General features: G+C 57.3%; 1 protein-coding gene across 1 annotated transcript; it reads right to left on the bottom strand.

The window, feature by feature from the left end:
- Positions 1-883: 883 nt before the first annotated feature.
- ADORA1 (adenosine A1 receptor) lies at positions 884-25,286 on the bottom strand. Its single transcript, XM_040985790.1, has 2 exons — positions 24,946-25,286; positions 884-1,550 (listed from the first exon to the last, which is right to left on the bottom strand). Exons 1-2 carry the CDS (start codon positions 25,284-25,286, stop codon positions 884-886), a joined length of 1,008 nt encoding a protein of 335 aa, XP_040841724.1.
- Between the last annotated feature and the right edge of the window lie 634 nt (positions 25,287-25,920).

Genomic DNA, 25,920 nt, shown 5'->3' with positions numbered 1-25,920 from the left:
ACCCAGTCCCCGACAGAAGGAAGGCCTGATACCCTCCCCCCCACAATCGTGTGCGCCAGAAAGGGTGTCTCAGGCCAGGCTTCCCCCAGACCCCTAAAGGTTCCACACTGAGCCACAACTGATCCCCAGCATTTCTCATGAATGGTCTCCTCCAGCTGGTTCCAGCCTGCCACTTGTCCCCCCACGACAGCTCCAGTGAGCACTGGGTTGCACAAACCACCACACTCCCCCATGGCACTCCCACTGGGGCCAGGCTCCTCCAGGGGACAGTAGAGCAAGGAGGGCTTGGTGCTGCCGCCTAGTGGTTGTGTGAGGCCAGCACCCAGCACTCCACACTCCTAGTGTGTTTGTGTGTATGTGTTTGGGGGAGGGGTTTGAGGGGTGGGACAATGGGGAGGTGCGAACCCTGCCCCTAGTTCAAGGGCTGATGGAGAATAAAAGCTAAGGTCAGAAACAACTTTTGGACCCACTCTTTCTGCCCCTGCCAGGTGCAATCCTGGGCTTCCTTGTGCAGAGTCCCTTTGAGGTAGGGACAGAGATTCTTTGATTACTGACCCTTAGCTGCTTCTGGCTGCCTCCTCCCACAGAGGAAGGGAGAAAGCAAGGCCAAGACACGCCCCTCCTATGTACCGGACCCCCTTCAGGAAAAAACCCATCAGTCCCTCTGTACTCTTGGCCTCCACAGGGCCCTGCTCAGTCCCCAGAAGAAGGGGACGGTGCTCAAGACCCTGCTCTTGGCCCAGGCTGCAGGTTCCCTCCCCACCACGTCCCCAGGACCCTAGGGTGCAGGGGTGTACTCCTGGGAGAAGCACCCCATTCCCCAGCCTCCATCTCTCTTTGGGGCCTCCACAGCTCAGGTGGGGGAGCAGAGGGCAGGCAGTGCCTAGTCCTTGGGCTTCCCCTCCTGCTCGTCTGGTAGGTCCTCGGCAGCAGTGGCGGCTGCGACCGCAGGCGGCGCGGGCCGGCAGCGGAAGTGGTCGTTCCAGATCTTAAGAAAGGTGACGCGGAACTTGTGGATGCGGAAGGCATAAACGATGGGGTTCATGGCCGAGTTGCCGTGTGTGAGGAAGATGGCGGTGTAGACAAGGACACTGGGCTTGTGGCAGGTGGGACAGAAGAGGGTGATACAGTTCAGGATGTGCAGCGGCAGCCAGCTGAGGGCGAAGAGGAAGAGGATGAGGGCCAGTGACTTGGCGATCTTGAGCTCCTTGCCATAGTACTTCTGCGGATCACCAGCCGAGGCCGACACCTTCTTGTTGAGCTGCCGGCGGATCAGGTAAAACACCTCCAGGTAGATGAGGGCCATGAGCAGCAGCGGGGGCAGCACCCACACGAAGAAGTTGAAGTACACCATGTACTCCATGCTGATGACCTTTTCAAACTCGCACTTGATCACCGGCTCCCCAACGCTGCCGTTGGCCACCCACGCCTGCTCCACCTCCTGCAGGTTATTCCAGCCGAACATGGGGGTCAGCCCCACCACAAGAGACAGGAGCCAGCAGCCGGCGATGGCCACCGCTGCCCTCCGTGGGGTCACCACCGTCTTGTACCTGCGGATGAGGAGGGCAGAGGGTGAGGCACCGCCACCCCCAGTCACCTGGGAATGGTCCCTGGGGAGCCTCACCTGACCCCTGAGAGAAGGTCCCCTCCCCATCTGGGCCCAGTGAGTGGGAAAGGCATTGTGTGCAGGTGGGGGGGGGGTGTGTGTACAGCACCTCAGATATAGGGTGCTGCACTGGCTCGTTTCTTCTGCATGGAAATGGACCCCAAATGAATGGTAACTCAGGAGCCACTTTCAGAACCAAGAGAAAGTCACTCACATTATGCGGGGCACACCCTCTGTCACTCATCCCATTGCAGCCTGGCCATAGCCCCTTCTGGGCACTGAAAGCACTGGCCCATTTCACAGATGAGGAAATGAGACTTGGTTCAGCCCTGTGAGTGGTCCAGGACTGGCAGAAGCTGACAGCACTGCCCCTGGCTTCCTCACCTTTCTATCCTGCCTAAAGCAGCCAGGGGATTAGCAGCCCCTACTCCCCTGGGGCCAGCCACACATGTGTCCCAAGCAAACCTTCCTGCACCCCTATTCTTTGAACCGCATCCCATCTGCCCCGCCCATACCAGTGCCCCATCTCCACCTCCATCTTTGCTCCCATTACCCTAACAGGTAGATGTCAAGAACCACCCTTTGGTGGGGTCTGTGTGTGGCATAGCACATTGAACCAGCATAGGCAGCCAGCAACTTATATGAGCACTGCTTCAAGTCCTGGCTATTCCACTTCTCAACCAGCTTCCTGCTAATGCTCCTGGGAAAGCAGTGGAGGACAGCCCACATCTTGGAGCTCATGCACCCACGTGGAAGACCAGGCTGGTGTCCCAGGCTCCTGGTTCGGTTTGGTCCAGCCCTGGCTATTGTGGCCATTTTGGGAAGTAAACCAGCAGATAAAAGTACCCTCTCTTAGTCTTTCTCCCCCTCCCCATCACTGCCTTACAAATAAATAAATAAAACATATAATAAAAATGAAATAGCCAGCTCTATGCCCTTGTGCTGACCAGGAATGATTCTCAGGAGAGAAAAATGATGTTCACCAAGCCTCTGCAGCATGTTAGAATCTTCCATGTATTTGTGCAAGCTCAGCAAACACTTGTCAAGTGCTCGGTGCGGTAGGCATTGTTCTCTGCTCACACAGGAAAGTCAGGAAGCACACAGACCAATGCAGACCATCATGCATCCATAAGAAGCTGCCAGGGGGCAGGGCTTCCCCATTAGCATCCACAGACAAGACGGAAACATCAGGGCTGGCCCCTCCCCTCCCAGAAGCCTGAGTTCTTCTCTGTCTCATGGGCTGCCTGCTTCCCTCTAGGCCAGCACGACTAGCACCATCGCATCCTCTGCCCACACACACTGGTCTTGGAGGGAGTGCCAAGGGCTGGGGCCACCTGGCTCTACACACAGAAGCGGCTGCAAAACAGAACATCAGAGCGTGCCCAGTTGTTATTTTCCAGGACAGCCTTGGGGGTGTCTGGAGGTGGACAGAGTGTCCTGCCTCACTCCTGAGCCGCAGGACAGGGGAGCTGCGTCCTGATTTCCCAGTCCCCAGCCTGCAGAATGGGTGGCTTTCTCCTCCTGGTGATGGGGCATGAGGTCCCTGGCACCCTGGTCAATGGTCCCAGCGGGGTTACAAAGCCTCACTCTTAGCCCTCCTGCTCTGTGCAGCTGTGGGGTGGGCAGAAGGGTGACAATCTGCAGGGTGGGAGAAGCCAGACACGGCCTCCAGCACCAACAGGGACCTCTGGAACCGGGTCTGCCACTAGTCAGCTCAACATGTCCCCACCACCCCCAGCCCCTGCCCTGCTCTGGAAAACAAGACTTGCTTTGCTGTCTGAGGACCCAAGGACACGGCCAAGGGCAGATGCTCCGGGAGCCACGAGCTGCTGATACCACTCTATCTCTGCCCCACCACTCCCCCACACCCACTCGCTCCTGTGACAACTCTGAGACCTCTGTGTGCTCAGCCAACATAGACGCAGGGCTGTTCTAATCCCTTGCTCAGAACCTGTTGTTGACAAGCTCATTCTCTCACACAGAGCAGAGCACACAAATGCCACCAAAGGAGTTCCGGGCAGGGCAGGCTGAGCTGCAGCCCCAGTACCTGCATCCCATACAGGAGCCCCCGTTTGAGTCGTGGCTGCTCCACTTTTGATGCAGCTTCCTGCTAAGGCATCCTGGGAGGCAGCAGAAGATGGACCAAGTACCTGTGCCCCTGCCACTCATGTGGGAGACCCAGATGGAGTTCTGGAATCCTGGCTTTAGCTTGGCCCAGCCCCAATCATTGTGGCCATTTGGGGCATGAACCAGAGGATGGAAGATGGCTTTCTCTCTGTATCTCTCTTCCTCTCCATCTCACTGCCTTTCAAAGAAGTAAAGCAAAGAAGATGACAAGGAGGGTAGTGTTCTGGGAGAGACCAGAGGAACGTGGGCCCTTCTACAGGACACTGCCTTGGTGTTACCATGTGGAGGGCCGGGCCAGGACCAAGGGGGCTCCAGCAGTGGGAGGAAGGGGAGGGCTGCTTCCTGCCCTCCCCACTGTCCAGCACTTCTCTGGTTGGCATCACATTTTTCACAGACAAAGCCCTGTCCAGGTCATAACTCAGGTGACCACGGCCACCTGTGAGCCAGCGTAGCAGATAGCAGAATTCCCTAGAGCTTTAGACTCCAAATGTAGTCTGGCTTCAGTCCTCCAGCACCCCAGGCCAACTGTGAAACTTCAGGTGTGGATGGTCCCTGGCCTGGGGACTTTATAGGGGCAGTGTGTGGGCGGGGGGGGGGGAGCTGTTGGAAGAAGACACCTGCTTGCGACCGGGGTGCACCACGGGACCCTGGGGCTGCTGCTCAGCCTGAAGACCATCAGGGCCTACCAAGAGAGAGTAGGTCTCGGGTAGGGAAGGGGGCAGCTTGTAGGGTGCGCCCTCCCCTCCTCTTCCCTGGTACTTCCGCCTGCCTGGAGCCCCGGGGTTAAAGCTTTCCTGGGGCTCCTCCAGGACCACGTCCCAGCAGACCCTGCAGCACAGGCTATCAGCTCCCATCTGTTTTTCTTGCTATTTTCTCCTTGCTGGGAAATGGCCAGGTCCAAGACCTTGGCAGAGGCGGGGCGGGCTCTCATGGGAAGGACAGGGCAGGGCCACACACCTCTTCTGGCATGTGGGAAAGGGAAGCTGAGCAGGCGCGCATGCACATGGGCTTGGGCAGGCAGTAGGCAGATGCCCAAGGCCTCCCTAGTCCCAAGGATCATGGTGGGAAGGAGCCAGAGAGCTGGCTGACCCCAGGACCAGAGCTTTGCACAGACGTGGAAGGGGGAGCCAGAGAAGGGCTGGTAGAGCCCCCGAGGGAGCCATCCACAGCCGGGGCCGTGCATTTCCAGACACAAACAACTGAGCGAACCAGGCACAGCCCCATGTCTGCCTCTGCCCCCTTCCCTCCAACACCTCTGCTCGGGACACAGCTGCCCTGCCTGTGTGTTAGTCCTCAAAGCCACGGTGAAGCTAATGGCAGCTGAGAATGCGTTCACTGGGCAGTATCTTCCTGTTGATGATAACAGCATGGAAGGACCAGGCCCCTGGGCTAGGGGGTGGTGGGACTCCAAGAAGGAGACAAAGATGGTGGAAAGGAGCTGAGGGGCTGCTGCTGAGCCCTTCCACCTGGGGCCACCAAGAGCTGGTCCGGCTGGCAGCAGGGACACGTTTCATGCGCAATGTGGATGCAGCTCCCACGTCCAAAGCAGGCTCGGCAAGGCAGCCAGGGGTTCATCCCAGGGCACCGTGGTGGGGCTGCTGCAGGAAGGGCTCAGAGACAAACAGGGAACTGGGGGACAGGGCAGCCATGCAGATGAGAGCTCAGGTTTGCAGCTGCTTTCCACCTGCTTGGCTTCAGCACAGCCCTGGGACTGTGTCCCTTTCTTACAGCCATTGCTGCCTCCAGTAACAGACCCACAGAAACAGGGAAACGTGTCTAAGGTCACTCATCCAGGAAGACGCAGAGACAAAAGCCCACGCTGGGCCCAGGCCTGCCACTTGGAAGCCAGCGGACGAGGAAGACACAGGTGGCAGAAGCTGCAGTGGGAGGCTGGAGCTGTGCTGGGGTGCAGGGGGGAGCCTCAACATCCCTGACTGACCTCCAGCTCCTCCTACTCCCTGGAAGTCCAGCCTCTCTGAGGGTCCCTCTGGGGGCTCCTGGCTGGCTGGGGCTCTGGCTCTTTTGTTCAGAAACTAGGGGTTCATCAAGAACCTTGCAGGTGCAGGGACTCCAAAGCTTTGGCTTGGAAACGTGGAAAAAAACAGGTGCCCCCTCTGTCCGGGAGGTGGGAGGTAGGCAGCCAAGATGCCCAACACAAATCTTAAGACAATCCAGAACTACGACAGGGAGTGAGGTTTGCAGGGAACACCTTTGCTCCTGGAGACTGTGGGGCAGGAGCCAACCAAGCGGAGACCCAGGCGTGGGGTGGGGGGGCTCCTGACAGTAGGCAGGAACAGCCCCGGCAGGGCAACCACCGAGGGCAGAGGGACCGTGGGGAAGCTGCCTGAAGGAAGCTAGCAGCCGGGAGAGACAACCCACATTCTCCATCAGCGGCAGGAAAGAGAGGAGGCCCACGGAGCCCAGCGAGCCATCTGGGAGGGGCTGGGGACGAACAGGACCCAGGAGTTGGCAGTGGATGTCTAGGGAGGGAAGGAAGCAAAGTAGCTGCCGGGTACCATGCTAACCATTGAGGGAGGGGGCGGCAGCACCCCCAGGCTCCCTGACTCCTTCTGCCAGGCTCCTCAGGATCAGGCACGTGACACACCCCCAGGATGGACGCCTGACTCCCCCATACCACCGTGCAGCGGCCACATGTGAAAGAATGAATGAGTGATTACACGCAAACACGAGCTAACCAATATACGAGTCTGTGTGTTCGGAAATGATTGACGGAGAAACTTTCAGGAGCACAGCTTAGGGAAGCAGAGCTGAGGACTAAACAGCTGCTGCTCAATTAGACACAATCAGATTAGCCAGGCTTGGCCCCAGCCCCAAGGCAATTACAGAGCCCTGGCGCTGTCGGCGTCCCCCGGTGTCCCCGGCGGCGCTGGGAGCTGCCAGGATCCCCTGCTGCATCAGACGCAAGGGACAGCAGGGTGCAGGGATCAGCGCCTCGCAGGAGATGCAGCAGCAAGTAAGTGCCACTAGGCCACAGTCAGCCACCAACACAACCAGCAGCACTGAGTCTGGACCAGCAGGGGCTGCCCTGGCCAGAGCTGCCAGCCCTATGCCTCCCCCTCCCCAGCCCCCAGCAGCTGTCCTGAGCATGCCCAGCTCCTCCCGGTGCCAGGCCTACACGACCAAGGTCACTTCCACTGGGGATCCCTGGGCCTGTGCATGCAGGCGGGGCCTAACCTGTCCACAGCCTCGGAGAAGGGCTGCTCTTGCACACATTGGGCAGTGACTTCCACAGCAGGAGACTTCACAGAGCTGTGGAGTGATCCGCACGGAGCCTAGGCAGGCAGGGATGGATGTATCCAACAGGGAAATGAGATGGGAGAGGGTGTGATGGGCTCCGGAGCCCTCAAGAGTTTCTTTCATGAGCCAAGAAATGCCAAGCAGACAGGGTGTAGGAGAGACACCTCTGCCACCATCAACAGAGCTGAGGTACACAGGTTCCCAAGCTGTGTGCCGCCCCGCAGCCTGCCAGCATTCCAGTCCTGCCTGTGCCCTTCAGCCTCCGGTGGCTTCTGGTTGTGGCTAATTTCCCAGGAAACTTGCTACCCGCTGAGTGGCTTTTCTTGGCGTTAAAGCCCTCGGAGGTAAGTAGATGCCTGCAGTGTTGTCTCCCAGAGCAAGGCCACCCCAGAGACCCGAGTCAGCCACCTTGCCTTTGAGACACAAAGATAGAATCCAGGACTGGTGTGGCCTGTCTGAGGACAGGGTTGGGGATGACACGACCCACCTGCTGCTGAGAACAGAGTGTAGTCCTCCCTGTTCCTCACCAAGGCCCTGGTACAGGCAAATAGGACAGAGGGCTGGCCAGGGGCCCAGGGACCCTGACATCATCCCTGCCCTGGTCTGTGCCTAAGAAGGAACTCTCATGTCCAGCTTCACCCTGCCTGTCCCCTCCTTGCCCGGGACCTCGGCCCCTGCAGCCTTGGAAGCCTGGATCCCTGGCCAGGCGGCAAGGAGAGGAGTGAGGCTCTCAGATGAATAAACTGCTTCCTGCAGAGAGGCGCTTCCTCCCAAAGGAAAACAGGAAACTAGATACAATCAGAGGCACTGGGCGCACTCTCAGGCCACACACTTAACAGTAACATTGCCCAGGGGAGTCTGGGGGTGGCAGAGCTGGGGCCTGGGAATCCTACCCTGACTCTTGCCCTCTCCAGCCCAGGGGGTCACCCCTACTATCTCCAACAACAACCATCCATCCTCCTGAGAGGGGTCAGGTCTGCAGCCCCACCCTCCGGGTGACACAGGAGGGGTCTAAAAGCTGGGTAAACTGATTACGTTCTCAGAGTAATGGCCTTGGCAATTAACTCCCAGCTGATTGGGAGAAGACAATTGAGTTCTCTCAATTGGGATGTCTGTCCTCCACTCTGAGTCACCACTGGCCCTGCCCGCTCCTTCAGACCCCACTCACCAGGTAGGAGCAGAGGAGGAAACACAGGCCTTCTTCCAGAGAGAGGCTCAGTCTAACCGGGGAGGCCTGGCCGCCAGGCAGACCCGAAGAGCAGGTGCAGGGCCACGTCCAAGGCCAGAGTCCCACCCCTCCTTTCCTCCACCCCCTCTGCGAGGGCACCCAAGCTTCCAGATCACAAGGATACCTGACATCACCCGGACTGCTATAGCCCTGTGGGCCCCAGGATGAGGTCTTTCCTTGCCAGGTATGCCCTATGGCCCCCAGAGAGCTGGGGGTGTGCTGGAGGCGGGAGTGTGGTGAGGGGCTTGGCAGGGTGTGCAGGAAACAGGGTTTCCAAGGCTGCTCACCTAATCCCCATTCCTTTTCCAGGGGGTTAGGAGCCCACTGCAGGGCTGGCACAGCTCCCATTCCTTGAGGACAGGTGGTCCTGGGGGAGGAAGGTGAAGCCAAACATCAGCCCTGGCCCCTTTCTGCTGTGAGATTTGGTTCTTGGCAACTTGCAGGGTAAAGGGGGTGATGGAGAGAGGCAGGCCCACAGCCAAATGGCCCCACCTACTGCGGGAGACTGTTTCTGACTCATCCGGTGGGACGGAAAAAAACCCCTTCCCAGCTGTGTCCAGACTTAATGACCTGTGAGCGGCTGGCAGCGCTGCGGGGGCCTCTCTGGGGTGACCAGTGATGCAAAGAGCCTGGCCCTGGGGCTCAGTGGATGCAGCTTGCCACAGCTGCCAGGGCTGCTGGCACCTCATGGGCTGACAGCGGCCTCTACCAAGGGGTGGGGAGAAGACCCTGAGTGGGCTGCACCTAGGGATGCCAGGGATCAAACACCTGGTGGATTGTAGGAGTATTTGGGGGCAGCATCCTGATCCACAACCACCAGCAGAGTGAGCTGGCCTGAGTGAGACCCTTGCCCTGGGCTGAGCTCTGGCACATCCTAAGTCCCTCCTTGTGGAGGGGGGGGGGGGGCAGTGAGAGCAGCAAGGCGAGGAAAGGGATTGCCTAGGGAGAGGCACACAACCCTCTCCAAAAGGCAGTAGAAAGAACCCCACATTCCAGCCCTGTGCCCCCAGGGAGGAGGAAACAGCCCAGGCTGGGAAGCACAGAGAAACCAGTGCAGTGAGAATGGAGAGAGGAAATGAGTGAATGAAGTGCAGAAAGACAGGCAGTCATGTGGCAGCTTCCACAATTGCAGTCTGTGGCCTGGGACAAGGCATGGCTCTCTGGACACCAAGTGGGAGGCTATTCCTGCCAAGGAACTGAAGTCAGCCTCACTGGGGAGTCCCAGTGCAGACTCCATAACAATCCGTGGGCAGCTGCTGTGGCTGGGGCCCAGCAGGCAGGTGGAATATCTTGTGTCCAGAGCCTAGAGGCCCACAGGTAGTGCCCCTCCCAGCCCTGCCTTGGTCTGGGCCATGGGGATGCCCAGCTTTGAGAGGACAGCGTGCTTCAGGACCAGGGATATTCTCCTATTGGCACCACCCTATGCTGCCAGGGCCCCCTGAGGCTCATGGCGGCTGGTCCTTGGCTCTGGAAAAGCCAGAGCAGGAGGCAGGGGGTAGGAGGAGGCCAGGGAGAGAGCTCTCCAGCCTGGAGAGTCTCCGCACCCTGGAATCCCCATCCACAACCGGAAAACCCTGAGTTTGACTTGAGTCCAGGTTACTGCATCAAAGCCCAGGCAGAAGGGCTGGCGGGTTAAGCCATCAGCATCCCATATTGAGAGTGCCAGTTCAAGTCCAGTCCAGGCCTCTGTTAAAGCAGCTGGGAAGGTACAAGCAAATGGCCCAAGTCCTTGGGACCCTACATCCATGGGGATACCCTGAAGAAGTTCCTTAAAAGAAAAAGATGCCCAGTGGCCAGCAAGTGCCCTGGATGTTCTGCACCTGTGTCCCTGCCAGCCTCATGGTTGTGCAGGGGCATTGACACGACAATCTGGGCCAGACCCCAACACACACCTGCCCTTCCCAGGCAGCCAAACCCAGGGAAGTGCAGCAATAGCTGAGCCCACCCCTACAGTCCCTTGCCTCACGTCTGCCCCAACTCAAGGCCAGACTGGTGTAGGAGTAACCCAGATGCGGTGGCAAGTGGGAGGTACCCAGGCTCACACTGGTAAGACGCAGCTCCCTATTCCAGAGCAACGTGCAGCAGGAAGTAGGCTACCAGCTCTCTTGCATGGTGGTGGGGCTGATCCCATGCAGGCAGATCAGCAAAATGATCTGCCTCTCCGGGCATCCCAGGCTGCAAGCTCCCCAAGATCACATCTGGCTCCGTGGGGTCTTCTTAGCACCTGCTGTGGTACTTGGCCCACGGCAGGCACCCAGATATGATGGGAGTGGTTGGGGGGGTGCCATGAATGGAACCACACTGGATGCTCAATTAAAACCAGAGATGCAGAAAAAGAAAAAGCAAACCAAGTAGCAAAAGGAAGCCGTTGCAGACATGGCCAATAAGAACTCAGCAGAGACCGCTGTTTGGAACACGAGTGGCGAGCGGCGCAAGCCAGGGTGAGCAGAAGCCAACCCAGGCTCCCTGTGCATCTCAACAACAGCCCTCCAGGCCAGCAGAAGGGCCTCCTGTGGAGTTCCGGAAACTTCCATTCTCTGCCTCCATCATCCAGCCCCAGTCCTGTGAGCCACCTAAGTAGGTGCTCACAGCTGGGGTGTTGTCACACTTCCACCTGCTGTATGACCAGCCCCTCTCCTCACCAGGCCCAGGTGCAGGTGGGGGACCTCCTGTCCTCCCCTGGGGCTGGCCGGGGCCCACCCTTTGCACTGGGACAGGGGAGCAGGACATTGTTATTGACAGCATCCTGAGCAGGGGCTGGCAAGGCAGCTTCTCTGAAGGTGGATCAATAAACTCCTCCAATCGATTCTTGCATTCGTGCAAAGCCCTATCCGTCAGTCAGGTCTGTCTCGACCCTGGAGTGGGAGGAGGAGAAGGGAATCTCTATGATGTATGCGTGGGAGGAGGCCTCTGATTAAATCAAAGCCTTTCTTTCCAGCCACCATTCACGAAAACTTCAAAGTACAGTGCTCGGAGCTGGGGAAAAAGGGATGCGGATGGCCAACAGGGAGGGGCCTTGGGAAACCAGGCCAGGAGCCAGCAGGACTTACACGGAGCCCCCAGGAACAGGTGCAGCAGGGGGCTCATGGGTGGTGGCGAGCAAGGAAGTATCTGGCCTCCTTGGGGCAGCTATGAGCACCCTCAATTTAGGTCAAGTCCCTCAGATCCCCAATGCTGGCACTGCATTCTCCCTGCCCCCACCCAGCCTGCGAGACTGGGGCCTGCTCTTTGCTTGGCCAGAGAAGCAGGGCACTGCAGGGCCTGGCTCTCTGATCAGGACTTCAGTCTCCTCTGAGCGTCGCCCCACCCGCCTCCTCCCGGGGCTTCCGTGGTTACCCTCTGGCACTGGGCTGCCTGTGCCTTCTCTCCTGGGTTCTCTGCAGAGCCAGCCTGCGATTGGGGTGGAACTGGGGGACATCCACCTGCACACATGAGGCTGGGAGACTTGTCCAGGGCCATGCAGCACTAGGTCAGCCGCCTCTAAAATCAAGCCTTGTTTCCTGGGATCTTCAAAGAATTTTGATTAATAGGTAACATATTGCATGGGACTTCAGATCCCACCCACACAGCAGAAGAAGCAGGTCCAGCTTGGAGATCTACAAGCCAGGCTCTGCTTCCTGCTCCCACAGTCCCCCACAAGGGCCTGAAGAATGCAAAGGCATGCCCTGTGCGTTCACAGGGCCTGAGTCACCTAGGGTCCTTTTCAAATGCAGATGATGTATTAGCAAGTCCAGGGTGGGACCCGGCATTCTCTTTGACAACTCCCTGGAGATGCCAGGGCTGCTGGCCCCTGACCACACTTCAAGTAGCCTGACCCTACTAGTGGTTGGCCCTCAGTGGGGAACATAGCTCCTCCCCACCACCACCCCACCCTTGTTTGGGAAAAAAAAGACAGGGCCCTGGATCAGGCCAGACAGAGGCAGGCACAGCCCTATCAGGTGGGCAAGCTCCACCCAGCACGGGGAGCCAGGACTGGAAAACAGAGAGGAGCAAAAGGTCAGCTCAGCTCTGTCAGAGGCACCTTGGGAACCTACAGGTGCCTGCCTCGCTGTATGAGATCAGAGGGGCAAGGAGGGTCTGCCTGGACCACCTCCTGCCAACACACACGCATACAGGGCTGTACCCCAGGCTCCTGCATGGGGCCTGCTGGGCCGCCTCCCCCTTTCACCTACACAGACCTCGTGGGATGGCTCCTGCCGCCGTGATGCTAGCAACACCTCCAGATTTAGCTCCCCAGCTCTGGTGACGGAGGCAGCCGTGCAAATGAGGCAGCCACGCGGGCTCTGGAGCTGGAAGAGCGTGGTCAGCGCCCAACAGAATCTGGGCAGCCGGCAGCAGGTCAGACCCAAAACACACAGCCTGTGCTGACATCCCCAATTACCTGCAAGATCTCTTCCTGCTCCTCTGAGTCTCAAAGCTCCCATGGCAGGTGGAAGGGGTTAGGAGAAATAGGGGTGCTACAGCTCCCAGCCTGGAAACCCCAGAGGACAGTGGGGAGATGTCTACTTTTTGTATCTGGCAGGCACACATCCCGATCCTGGTTTTGCTACTTCCTGGCTGAGCAGCCATCTTCAAGGCCCTTTAGCTCTCTGATTCCGTTTCACCGTAAGCTGGAATGCAGGTCAGCCTTGCATGAGCAAGTCCAGTGAAACACACACCCAGGAGTCACCCAATTCCATACAGGCCATAGGGTTGCTGTTCCTCCCCCAAGGCTTTCTCTCCTACACAGCAGGGACCCTCGGGTGCCAGGCAGCCTCTTGTGTGCCCAGAGAAGCCGAGGCAGGAAGGGAGGAACCTGCCTGGCACCGGACCCACAGCAGGGGCACAACAAAGCCCTGTGAGCCCTTACCCTTTGGGAGGGCTCACATGCCTCCTAACCCCGCCACAGCCGCCTCCCCCACCAGTATGAGCGCCGGCTGGCCCCACAGATAGCGGGAAGGATGACAGGGATGAGGCTAAGTCCTCCCACCCTCTCCCAGGGGGATCTGATTGTTTCCATTTACAGATCCGGGAGACTGAGGCTTGGAGGACAAGGACAAAGGCACAGACTAGGAAAGGGGCGGGGCTGGGCTGGGCTACAGGGAGCAGCTGGGCTGGCCTGGATGACAAGGGTTCAGGCCAAGGGGAGGGGTGGGTGGCTTGTCCCAGTGGGCAGCAGGGCAGCTAGGTCCAGTGTCAGGCACCCCAACGCCAGCCCTGGTCCCCCCTAGTGCCAGGCTCAGCTTTCCCTGGCGCAGGAGGGGTTCCCCAGCCCTGGATTCGCCTCACTATGACTGCTCTTGCACATTTTTTTTTTCAACCTTCACTGCAGACCAAGTCAGACCTGGGCCCATGCTGATGGGAAGATCGGGGACTGGCGAACGTCCCCTCCCCATCCACAGTGGACAGGCACCCTGAAAGGATCCCCAGCTCCAGGCCTGAAGCTGCACATCATCTGGGGTTGACGCCTGCACGGCAGCCGTGGCTGCTTCCCGCCCACCTTCCACAGTCAGCATGGCCACAGCCATCATCAAGGCCCTCCTGCCAAGCCCCAGGTGTGACAGGCTCAGCTCTTCCCCCTGCTCCTCAGCCAGGCCTGCAGCACAGCCGCTCCAACCCTTCTCTCTCTCTTTTTCTCTCATCAGCTCTCCTCCACCTCAGTGCCAGGCACGTGGGCCAAGGATGGGACGGGAGAAGGGCATGGGCACAGAGCAATGAAGCCTTCCTCCCTCCCCACCCGCACAAACCCTTGGTGGAAGGGTTTAGAAACCTGCCCATTCTCCAGATGTGGAAACTGAGCCCTGCTCCCCGCCTCATACACACACATGTGGTCCACCCAAGGTCACCCAACAGGAAGTGTTGGCATTAAGGCTCAAGTCTTTTTGTTCCTCTGGGCAATTGTCTACTCAGTGGTTCTGGTGGCCCTCGCACTCGTGTGGCTGCTGGGAAGCTGCTAAGTCTCTGGACCTCAGCTTCCTCCCATGGGGACTAATGGGAAGCACTGCTCATAAACCCATGCAAGGATTAAATCAGGACTTAACACAGGGCCTGGTGAATCCAGCTGCTGGAGCCACCACTGTGACCCCACACTCAGTGAGTCCCCCCAAATACCTCACAGCTCCACAAAGAAGCATGGGAGGTGGGCACACAACATTGCCTGAGATGTCAGAGCCCACTACGGGCCCCACTTCCCCTCCAGCTCCATGCTAATCCACCCAGGAAAAGCAGTGGAGGATGACCCAACAGCTCCCTGTGGGAAACCCAGATGAAGCTCCTGGCTCAGCCTGGCCCAACCCTGACTGCTGTGGCCATCTGGAGCATGAACCAGCAGATGAATCTCTCTGTCTCTCCCTCCTGTAACTGTGCCTTTGGAATAAATAAATCTTAAAAAAAAAAAAAAAAAAGGAAGCCCAGATAGCTGAGTGAATAACAGGAAAGCAAGGAAGACATCATTTGAGTGGAGTGTGAAAAACGAGGAGTTAGACTCTCCCTCTGATGAAGGGAATAGCTGTGTGTGCACACGTGTGGGGATGAGCGTGCATGCGGATGTGGTGTGAAAGCAGTGGTTGGGTGCCAGCTTCCTTGCTCATGCCAATCTCCACTCCAAGGCCTCGGCGTGTTAAGAAGTGGTTGGCCAGCAAGCCAGGGACAGTGCAGGTGTGGGCGCAGGTAGGTAGGGTGTGCACCAGGACCTGCTGCTGCTGGGCCAGGCTGATTCAGGTCTCCTACCTGTCTGCCCCAGGAGTGTGGTTCTGTGCCCTTAAGGAAAATCCTTGCATCCTCAAATGGACTTGAACCTGTAAACCTTGCTCTCACACTGAGGAGTGAAAGTTGAGGGTGAGACACACAAGCAGGAAGCAGACTGAAGAAGCAAGGCACTGAATGAGCAGGTGGATGACAGGTGTGGAGGCCCAGAATATCGCTACTGACTTAGAGAAACAAGAGGGCCATACACGTGTGTGCGGGCACACATGAACAAGAGCATGCATATCCCCCTCAGCGCCCAGAGCCACCGTGGCCTGGCCTCTCCTGTACGCACCCATTCCTGCCCTCTACAGACACCAAATAAACCACCTACTAAGTGTCAGTGGGCACAGGTTAGGTGCCAGGCACAAGGCACAGGTAGAACCACACCCTGCCCTCAAGCACACACAGCTCGTCCCACCCCATCCTGACCAGCCACAGCGGGAGTACAGCACCCACACAGCTCATCCCACCCCATCCTGACCAGCCACAGCGGGAGCACAGCACCCACACAGCTCATCCCACCCCATCCTGACCAGCCACAGCAGGAGCACAGCACCCACACAGCTCGTCCCACCCCATCCTGACCAGCCACAGCAGGAGCACAGCACCCACACAGCTCATCCCACCCCATCCTGACCAGCCACAGCAGGAGCACAGCACCCACACAGCTCGTCCCACCCCATCCTGACCAGCCATAGCAGGAGCACAGCATCCACACAGCATCTGGGGCAACATGAGCTTTGTGCCCTTCCACAGCCACAGTAGACACCGTTTGCAGAGGGCTTACGACATGCCAGCTCCTAGGGGAACCCATCAGCTCCCAGCTACCCTAGGAGGGAGGGACAGAGAAGCCTGACCTACCAGAGAGGAGACGGGCACTCAGGCAGCATCTTACCCAAGATGACTTAGCCCCAGATGCCCAAACCAGCACTTTTACCCCAGCGCCTGGGAGCCAGCTCAGAGACCTGAGTGTCGGGATGCATGGGGTGCCCCAATCCATGAAGCAGGCCCCCCAGGATAGGCTGAGGTTCCGGAGGTGGTGACAGGGTCACAGGAAGGACTGCAGGACAAGGGGTGGAGCTGGGGGATTGCTTAGATAGTGTAGGAGCCGCTGAGTTCTGCTCTGAATGCAGCCTGAACAGGCCCCGAGCCCTGGCATCTTCTGGAAGCTCAAGGGAGCTTTTGGCACCGCCGTCCCAGCCTGAAAAAGCTGGAAGCCTTGGGAAAAGTCAGCCAAGCAGAGAGGCCCAGGAGCCAGCTGAGGTCTGGGGACACCTGGCCAGAGACTGAGACAATTCAGGGCCACAGGCCTGATACACGGGGACGGGCATCGGGAACATGTCACCTCCACCTGGCACCTGATGTGACCCAGATATGCTTCCCTTTCCTGCACCCCGTCTCCATCCCTACTTCTCCCCCGCTCCAGACGTGCACAGGTACCCACACCGTGGAGTCAAGCACCCCAAGGTGCACAACTCCTCCTTGTGCATCCACGCCTCTCCAAGACAGCTCCAAGGCTCACAGACCTAGGCTCTACCAGCTTGCTGCACCCGCGCTGCCCCCTCCCAGGCCAACTGTTCTTCCATGTGCTGCCTCACCCCACTCCCACCCATGCCGCCCGCACCGGGCTGCGTGACCTTCTCCTGCGCATGCGATGAATTACACGCATTGATTTTCCTAATGGGAAAGCAGTGTTGTAGACACAGGACAGACCCTTTTTGGTGGTGATAGATTACCCTTCTTGTATCACCGGATTTCATTTGCTAATATTTTACCAAGGGCTTTCGACCTTCCTAAAACGCAATTTGTATTATGTCATCGCCTGTTCGGGCCACTCAGAGGCTTTGTCGTGCACTTGGAATGAAATCCAGACTCTTGACCGGGAGCCACAAAGTCTACCAGGCCCTCCCAAAGCTCCCCAGGAGTGGGAAGCTCCCTTGTGAATCTCTGGGTGTCAGCACAGGGTTCAGGAGACGCCAACAAGAACCTGCCCCAAAGAAGAACCAGCAGCTGCTTCCTTCCTCAAATTCTCCAGCTGTAACCATAGCTACTTGCTCCTTGGCAGGTCTCCGGGTGTCTCTCCCCACTGGCCTCCACATTCAGCAAGGGCGGGGATCACAGCCAAGTTCATGACCCAGAGGAGACACCTAATCCTGTCGGGGACTCCGGCACTTTGGATTTCACGCTGGATCCAGCCTTCTGCCTGCTCCATGCCCTGGTGCCTGGAGCTGCAAAGGGCAGCTGAGACACCTACAGGGGTGTCACCAGATCTACTGCAAACTCCAGGGGGCCTTTCAAGTCATTCCCCACCCCACCCTGCCCCACCCCACCCCATGAGGCTGCACTTCCTGTGTGTGGGCACCAGCCCCCTTGTTGAAGAACTTCTGTGTCACACTTGTTGCTCTCTGTAACCCCTCCCCCCCTCCCCCCCCCGTGTCCTCCCTCTCCGGTGCTCTGCCTCACCAGGAAAACTGAAACAATCAGACAAGAACTTCCACCAGCCTCCGCACCCTACAGATGTTGCAACCACAGGTCCCCCAACTTCCAGTCCAAAGGGAGTGGCACCAGGAAGCTTCCGCTTGGCTCCGCCCCCGCCTCATCTCCCACCCACACCCTGTGAGGATTTTATTCCCTCCAGGGCCATCAGCCAGTAGCAAACACACCAACCTCCTGGTGTTAAAACACAGCCCCCAGCAAAGGTCGCCTCCCACATCTCCTGCAGCCTGCTCCGTGCTCTGATCCATCAGGGCTTGGCCCCACCATGTCACTGACCTTGCCGTTGTCCAGGTCGTCCTTGTCTCACATACAGGCTCCCTCACTAGGTCCACAGGCCAGGGGTCTGCTTCCACACATCCAGCTAATCCTGCAGCCCCCCCAGCTGCCTCCCGGGGTTCCCAGCTTCTCAGGCTCAGTCACAGGTCCCCTGCTCTCTCCTTCATCTTCACTTCCTCTCTCAGGGATTCCACTGTGCCTCACACAGCCACACCCAGTCCCTTGTCAGTGGTTCTTATCTTTCTTGCCTACCCAACTCCAGCCTCATACCTCCAATCACATGCCCAACACCACACGGATGTCCCTTTAGACCCCCACCCAGCTCCAATGAGGCTAAGTCCTGACTCCTTTTATTCCTTCCCAAACCTGTACCACCTGCAGCCTTTCCCATCAACCCAAGACCAAAACTCGGGTCCATGCCAACTCCTCTTCCCTCACAGCCAACCTGTAGGTAAACTCCTCCTAACCCATAAGCAAACTCACCGGCTCTTCAAGATGCAAGCCAATCTAAACAAGCCATGGTGCATTCACATACGGGATTTCCAGGATGCACAGTGAGGGGGAGGAGGATGGGACAAGGGGGAGGGGGACTCTGTGAGGAGGAATCCCGGGGAGCACTGTGAGCTTCAGAAGCCAAACCTGAGTCCATGTAGTAAAGTTCAAGGACAGACAGAATCAACCCGTTGAGAGGAAGGTGGGAAGAGAGGCTACCTTCGCAGGGTACCGGCTGGGAGGGGCATGGGGGAACCTAATGCGGTACGGGGTCTTCTTTGGGGTCAGGGAAGCCCCTTGCCCATCCTCTGTACTCCCACCTTCAAGCCAGTGTTCCCAAAGGGATGTGAATGCCAAGACCCACCCACCTGTCTCCATCCTCACCACCCCAGGCCCACAGCCACCACCAGCCTTCTGATTGCTTAACAGCTGGGAGCCTCTTCCGGGCATGAACAATCCAGGCTGAGGTTCAAGGGGCCCTTCAGCCTCCTCCCTCACTGCTCACTACTCCCTCACTGTCAGGTGGGGCCAAGCCAGGAGCACCACACTCTAGCCTTCCACCATGCTGCTCACCAAGAGGCAAAGAAATCCATGACACACAGGCCTAGGGGACCAGGAGCTGAGTGTGGGGACCATTTCAGGCCCTGACATGGGGCTGGGGAAGGATGCCCTGGAAGAACAGGAATTCGTCTTATCCTCCCCAGAAAACCCTTATAGGGGCTGGCGTTGTGGTGCCTGGGGTTAAACCACCACCTGCAATGCCAGCATCCCATATGGACACTGGTTCGAGTACGGCCTGCTCCATTTCTAATCCTACTAATGCGCCTGGTAGGCAACAGAAAATGGCCTTCTGTTTGGGTGCTTGGCCATGACAAAATCTGGGGAATGAGCCAGTAAATTCAAGATCTCCCTCACTCTCTCTTCCTCTCCTGTCTTTCTGTCTGTGACTCTGACTTTCAAATAAATAAACAAATCTTTAAAATGAAAAAATAAATAAGCCTTGCAGACAGAGGTTATGCCATCTAACAAGAGTTCTGGCCTTAGCTCTGATCCAACAGACGGGGTGAGTGATGGAAGTGTCTTGCAATCTTAAAAAAAAAAAAATCAGTAACACCCTACATCAAAGATGATCTGCAAGGAGTCACAGGGTCAGTATAGAGAACATGTTTCTAGCGTGCCTACTCCACCAGGTGTGAGAGGCACGGGGTTTGGAAGCATGTGGAGTCCCAGCCCTTTAGGGCTGGCTGAGGCCAGGGAGAGGAACAGCAAATAGAAAACCAACTGGACCAGACTGATGGGAAAAGAGAAGCATACATCAGCCGCATATCTGCTGAGGGTGGGGAAGGCAGAAACATAACACAGCCCAGGGTGGTGTGGTGGCGAGAGCCTCGTCCAGTGGTCAAGCAGCTCACCTGCTGATAATGCTGAGTCCAAGGGGTTTAAAACCACGCACAGGGAGCTGTTCTCAATATGTAAAAATAACAAACCCATATGTATGTACACACGTGGGAAAATTTCCTGGAACCTCCAGATGCTAAGGAGCCCTCTGTAGATGGTTGGGTCCCTGGAGATCCTATCACCTTTACTCTTTCCTCCATTTTCTTTTTAAAAATTCTTTCCTTGAGTTATGATGCTCAGAAGTCAAGTCCAAACTACAGCGTTTGACCCCTGTGGCTCCTCCCCTTACCCCTGGATGGAAGGGGCTTTCCAGAAGGTAGCCTGACCACACCCCCTGCATTCGCACAGCGCACTCAGACACTTCCTGAAGCTGGCCAAACGCCAGTTGGGGAAGTCTGCACCCCTGAAACCAATCCAGGCATTTGCTCCCGGCACAGCAGGCTCCTTGGCTGTCTCTAACTCAAGTAAAGCCGTAACCTTTCTCAGCACAAAGTGACATGGTTCTGGCACCCACAGATGTAAGCAGACTTGCACAGCAGAAGCAGGGAGTTAATGTCCCACCCATGACCTTGGGCCAGCCTCCACCGGCCTGGAATCCTCTGCCTCCACCCATCTCCCATTGCAGACCTGTCACAGAGGGTCGAGAGACCCCTACCTCTGCTGAAAGCAGACACCTATTCAGAAACCACAGCTACTGGCCACGGTCAGGGCACAGCAGGCACTGGCCACATGAATGCCAACACACCCTCCTCTGCCAGGTTCCTTTGCCCTGCCTCCCTGCTCAGCAGCCTGCGTGGGCAGGCGTCCAGCTGTGGACAGAGGCAGGACTCCCAGGGGCTCCGCTGCCCACTGGGTGAAGGTGGGAGGGCGGAGGCAGGGTGGAGCACACAGAGGCCACTGGCAAAGGTTACAGGAGAGGAAAAAATCACACTCCTGACAGCCAGAGGAAACGCCTGCTGCATCCCACAGCATCTCAGGATGGACGATGTGTCAAGGCTGCTGGCTGCAGGCATCTGGTAGACAGGCCCAGAGCCAGAGCTGCCTTGGCTCCCGAAAAGCTGCTTATGGGGGCCAAGTGCCCCTCCCACCCAGCCCAGCCTCAAACCTCAGTGTCTCTAAGGAACTGTCTATGCAGTGGGATAGCAACAACCTCTATGGGAGGACGGCCACAAATGAGGTCCAGATCAAAAACCACAGCATTGTGCCTAGCACGGAACCCTCGGGAGCCAACACACTACACACAGCGGGGACGGGATCCCAGAGACCTCCAATGCTACCCCTTCACTTGCTGGATGGTGAGGCAAGGGCTGAGGGGGTACGTGGCTGGCCAGCCACATAGCAAGGGTCAAGCTCAGACACACAGCAGTCCTTCACTTCCCTCCATGCCCCTAGCCATGTCCAGCTGTAGACCATTTCCCAGAAGGCTTGAGCAGGGAGCCTGTTACAAGATCATCCCCCCATCCAGCCCCCGGCAGAGGCACCAGATCACCAGAGTGCCACCAAGAAAGCCCTGGGGAAGGGGACAGAGACACCCTTGAGCTGGGGGCAGAGGGTACAAGGGCGTATAACATATAAACTTCACATAAATAACACCTGTGGGTATGTCATGCGCATAACAGCCAAACTACATGTAAATAACCTCACACAGGTCACTGATGAATTAACAATCTGAATTTCTTAAAACTTTGTTGGGCTGGCATTGACACAGCAGTTAGGTTTCCGTGTACAACACTGGCATCCCATACTAGTGCACCAATTTGAGTCCAGCTGCTCCACTTCCTATCCAGTGCTCTTGCAAATATGCCTGGCAGAGGAGAGGAAAATGGCCCAAGTGCTGGGCCCCTGCCACCCAGGTGGGAAACCTGGATGGAGTTCAGGCTCCTGGCTTTGGCCTGATCCAGCCCCAGTGTCTGCAGCCATTAAGGAGTTCAAGTGAGCAACAGATTTGTTCTCTCCACCTCTCTCTCTCTCCACTGCCCTCAACCCTGTTACTCTGCCTTACAAATAAATAAAATAAATCTTCCACAACATTGCAAGTGGATCATACTCCATATGAGTCTCTCTTCTCTCCCTGCTTTCCGCCAAGTGGAAGGAAACACAATTTGTGGTTAATTGGCCAAACCATGCCGCGTCCTGTGGCTTGTGAGCAGCAGGCTGACACCTGTGTCCAGATGCCCTTCACGAGCCTCGCCAAGGCCCGCTGCCAGAGCTACACCTGCCAGCACTGCTGGGGCCTGGGATCTCAGACCAGAAGGCTCTTACTGTCTCCAGGGGCCCAGCTGGGAGCACAGCATAAGTTCCACCTGCAGTGGTCTGGGAAGTGGCTGGCAAGGACCCCTGCCTGGAGAGTGAAGCTGACTGTCAGTGGGGCAAGGGACGCCCCCTGGCAGGCGCAGCCAGAGCACGGAGCACATTGGGCTGACAGGGGCAGCCAAGGTCAGGGTCCGAGAAGGTCAGGTCCACAGCAAGAAGGTCAGAGGTTAGACGGGTGGGAGGCCAGCTTGTGGAGTAACCAGGCACACTCTAGGAAGTCAGCTATTTATGGAGTGTCTGCTACACGCAGGACATGAGCTGGCTGTCCTAAAGAATGTGCTGAAACAGACACAATGCAGTCACCGCCCAGCTAGTGGCCTCGAGGTACCAAGGATCCCCTAAAGGTTAGAAAACATATCCAGGTGTAACACAACGGGACTGAGAGCAGCCTGGAAGTGTGCAGCATGATAAGAGCATGTTACGTATATGTTTAGATAAGAGCATGGTGTGTGTACACGTACATGTGTGTTGCCATATAAGAGCATACTGCATGTACGCACCAACATTGCCATATAAGATCATAGTATTCCTTCTCTGTAAAACTGCCTTTAAAAAAAAGATCACATGTGTATGTGTGTGCATGCATGTGATTGCCATATAAGAGCATGCTCTGTGTGTATGCATTCATGTTGCCATATAAGAGCATGAGTGTGGGGGGTGGCAAGGTTTGCGGACGGGGCCTCGCTGTGACAACAGGGTCTGCTGTTGTGGTGCAGCCCCCTAAACTGCTGCTCTGGGAGTCGGGATCTCGTTTCAGAGCACCAGCTCATCAGAGTAGAAGCCTGCTCCACTTCTGCTCCAGCTCCCTGCAATGTGCCTCGGAAGCAGTGGGGTGCTGGCTCCCATACTTGAGCTTCTGCCATTCGTAAAAGAGACCTAGAAAGGGGTCCTGGTCTTTGGCTTCCAACTGGTCTGTCCAGGTGTTGCGGCCAGTTTGGGAGTGAAGCTGTGGATGGAAAACCTCTCTCTCTCAATCTCTCTCCCTGTTACTCTCCCTTTCAAATAAATAAATACTTACAAATACATACTAGTATTGCAATAAATAAAGGGGGCTAGCACTGTGGTGCAGGGATTAAGCTCTCCACTGAGAAGCCAACATCCATATGAACACCTGTTCAACTCCCAGCTGCTCCACTTCTCATCCACCTCCCTGTTATGTTCCTGAGAAAGCGGAAGCTGGCCCAAGTACTTGGGGCCCTGCCACCACCCATGGGGAAAATGTAGATGGAGTCCCAGGCTCCTAGCTTTGGCCAGGCCCCGTTCTGGTCACTGCAAACTTTTTGGAGAGTGAACTAGCACTTGTTCGTGCTCTCTCTCTCCCATGCTCTCTGTAACTCTGCCTTCAAATAAATAATAAATAAATCCAATAAAAAATCTGCAAACATAAATTTATACACTTGTGGCTTGTGTATAATACACCATGCATAATACTAAGTGCTTGATATAATGCCTCCTTTCATAAGTGAGGAAATTAAAGTTTAAAGAAGTTAAATAAGCGATTTTCCTAAAGTCACACTGTTACAGATTTATAGCAGGAGTCACGCAGAGACCTGAATCGGCCTCTGGGCCTGCTCCTGCCTCGGCCCACAGAACATAGCTCCTGGTACAGCCAGCACCAGCCCCGCAGGGCCCATGCCCACTGTCCCAGCAGGGCCAGGCCTTTGGCCAGCCTTGGCATCCACACAGCATGCAGATTTCTCAGCAGCCCTCTTAGGTCTGCTCATCTGAGCTACTTTCCCAATGCGGCCACTCTGGGTCAGAACGGTCCAGGCTCCCAGGCCCAGCCCTGCTGCTAAGGCACCGGGACCAGCAGCTTCTTCCACACAGCCTGGCACTGACCCAGAGCTAATGGCAACACAAAAGCCCCGGCTAGCTAAGTGTACAGGGCCCAAGCAGCAGCTTTTAGTGCCCCTCCCCCTGAGAACCGGATGCTCCTAGCTTCTGGGCACGGGGCCTCAAGACAGCAGGTGTGTGACTGGGTGGCGGCTGGCTCCCAACCTCCTGCACAGGACATCTGAGGCCAGCCTTCTCTGTCAGCTCCTGCTCTATCAATCCCCTTCCAGAATCAGGGAGGAATCAGAGTGGAAAAAAAGTCTTAGGAAGTCATGTAAAGGGAGAGATGTGGTGCTTTCCCTGGGCAGACAGCCAAGCAAGACCAGAGGCCCTACATCCAGATATGGAAGCCACGCTAGGGATGGCAGATGCTGCCGAAGGCCAGAGCTCCCCAGTAGAAAACGAATCTGCTGGTGACAAGAATTTAAAGCAAGGGCCAGCATGCCTCCCAAGAGTGTCCCAGCAGGGCCAGTCCTGGGCAGTGTGCCCAGATTCTCGCTGGCACTTTGTGGCCCAGGCACTGCCTGGTGATGAGATTATGGCCTGGCAAGTCCCATATGGCCTGGACACCCACGCTGAATTCTGCTACCATCAGGCCACCTGCCCCGATGTTGTCTGGAGGCGGCTCATGCACCTCAGCCGTGCCGGGCAAGGACAGGCACACGTGGTTTTGCAAGCAAACAGGAATGCTAAAACCAAGCACCAGCATTTCCACTTCTTCCTGCCACTGCATTCCCCTAAGTGTGAGCCGAGGAGCAGCCATCAGCCCACTGACTGACTTGGGCAGGACGGTGCCCGGGGGTGGGTCTGGCTGGCACAGAAACACTGGATAAGAGAGAGCCAACGACAGTTCAGGAAGCCAGCCTGGGGATCTCCCTGGAGAGGCTGCTCCCCCAGCTCCCTGGGGCTGCTTACTCAGACCCCAGCTCTCTGTTCCATTTCCATACCTTCCCAGGGACCGGCAAGACTCAGCTGACTCCCATGCAGCATCAGCGTAACCCTGGCTGGGCGGCCCCTCTGAATGCCCCCATCATTACCGCAGGCCTGGCCAGCTGCCTCTATTCCCACAGATCTCCGGTCCCTCTGCCTGCTTCTCCAGCCTCAGCTCAGACTGGCACCACAGTGCCTGGGGGTGCTGCCCTGAGGTCTTGCTCACCACCTTTTGTCCCTCGAGCAGTCACCAGGGACTCACCGGAGAGGAATCTTGACGCGGAGGTAGCGGTCCACGGCGATGGCCAGCAGGGCCAGGATGGAGCTCTGGGTGAGGATGAGCACAGGACAGGCCACCATGAGGCAGGTGTGGAAGTAGGTTTGAGGGCCAATGTTGATGAGGATGGCCAGTGGGATGACCAGGGCTCCCACAGCCACGTCAGCCACGGCCAGTGACACGATGAAGCAGAAGGTGGCGTCTCGCAATGCCTGGTTCACCTTCACAGCCCAAATGACCAGGACATTGCCAGGCACGGAGACCAGGGCGATGAGCACCTCGATGCCGATGTAGGCGGCCTGGAAGGCCGAGATGGAGGGCGGCATGCTGGGCACAGGCTGGGCACATCAGCAGACAGGCACTGGGGGGGCACGCAGCAGGTACCTGTGGTCAGGGAGGCCTGGGTGGAGGGCCAGCCCGGGAAGAGGAGGGGAACCCTCCACACCATGCACTGCGCTCTGGCTGCCCCACTGGGCACTGCCAGTGCCTTTCCTGGGTCCGTGGGGTTACCCAGCTCTTCCTCTCCCTCTTCCTAATCTTTCCCTCCCTACTCATCCCCATAGGTTCCATTCAGCAACTTAAAATAGCAGCACTCACTGCCTGGGCTGTTATCAGGTGTGAGGCAGCTCCCAGCACACACACACTCTCACACACAACACACTCACACACACTCACACACACATACACACTCACACTCACTCCACAAGGGTCCCCATACCCACAGAGCACCATGCAAGGAGCTCACCATCCCGCCCGCTGGCCAGCAGAGGGTCCAGGGGCCCTCTGCAAGGGGCCCAAACTTGCAAGCTCTGGAAGCCCGGTGTTCCAGGGCTGCTCCGGGCAGGGATGGGCTCTGGGCACAGGCAGCTCACCGCCCTCCAGGCTCCCGCCGCAGCTCTCCCAGCCCGGCCTTTCAAGCAATCACATGGTGCGGCGGAGGCTCTGCCCCGGACGCTTTTA

This window comes from Ochotona curzoniae, unplaced genomic scaffold, assembly GCF_017591425.1.
Source record: "Ochotona curzoniae isolate NIBS_2020 unplaced genomic scaffold, NIBS_Ocur_1.0 contig_430, whole genome shotgun sequence".
Taxonomy (NCBI): domain Eukaryota; kingdom Metazoa; phylum Chordata; class Mammalia; order Lagomorpha; family Ochotonidae; genus Ochotona; species Ochotona curzoniae.
Note: the sequence above shows the minus strand (reverse complement) of the source record. Positions and strands in the feature narration are given on the sequence as shown.

Bases quoted from the DNA above. Each gene is read 5' to 3' on its own strand.
- ADORA1 (XM_040985790.1), bottom strand. From the start codon at position 25,286: ATGCCGCCCTCCATCTCGGCCTTCCAGGCCGCCTACATCGGCATCGAG. The intron at 1,551-24,945 runs GTGAGTCCCTGG...CCTCATCCGCAG, and splicing joins CGCGTCAAGATTCCTCTCCG to GTACAAGACGGTGGTGACCC.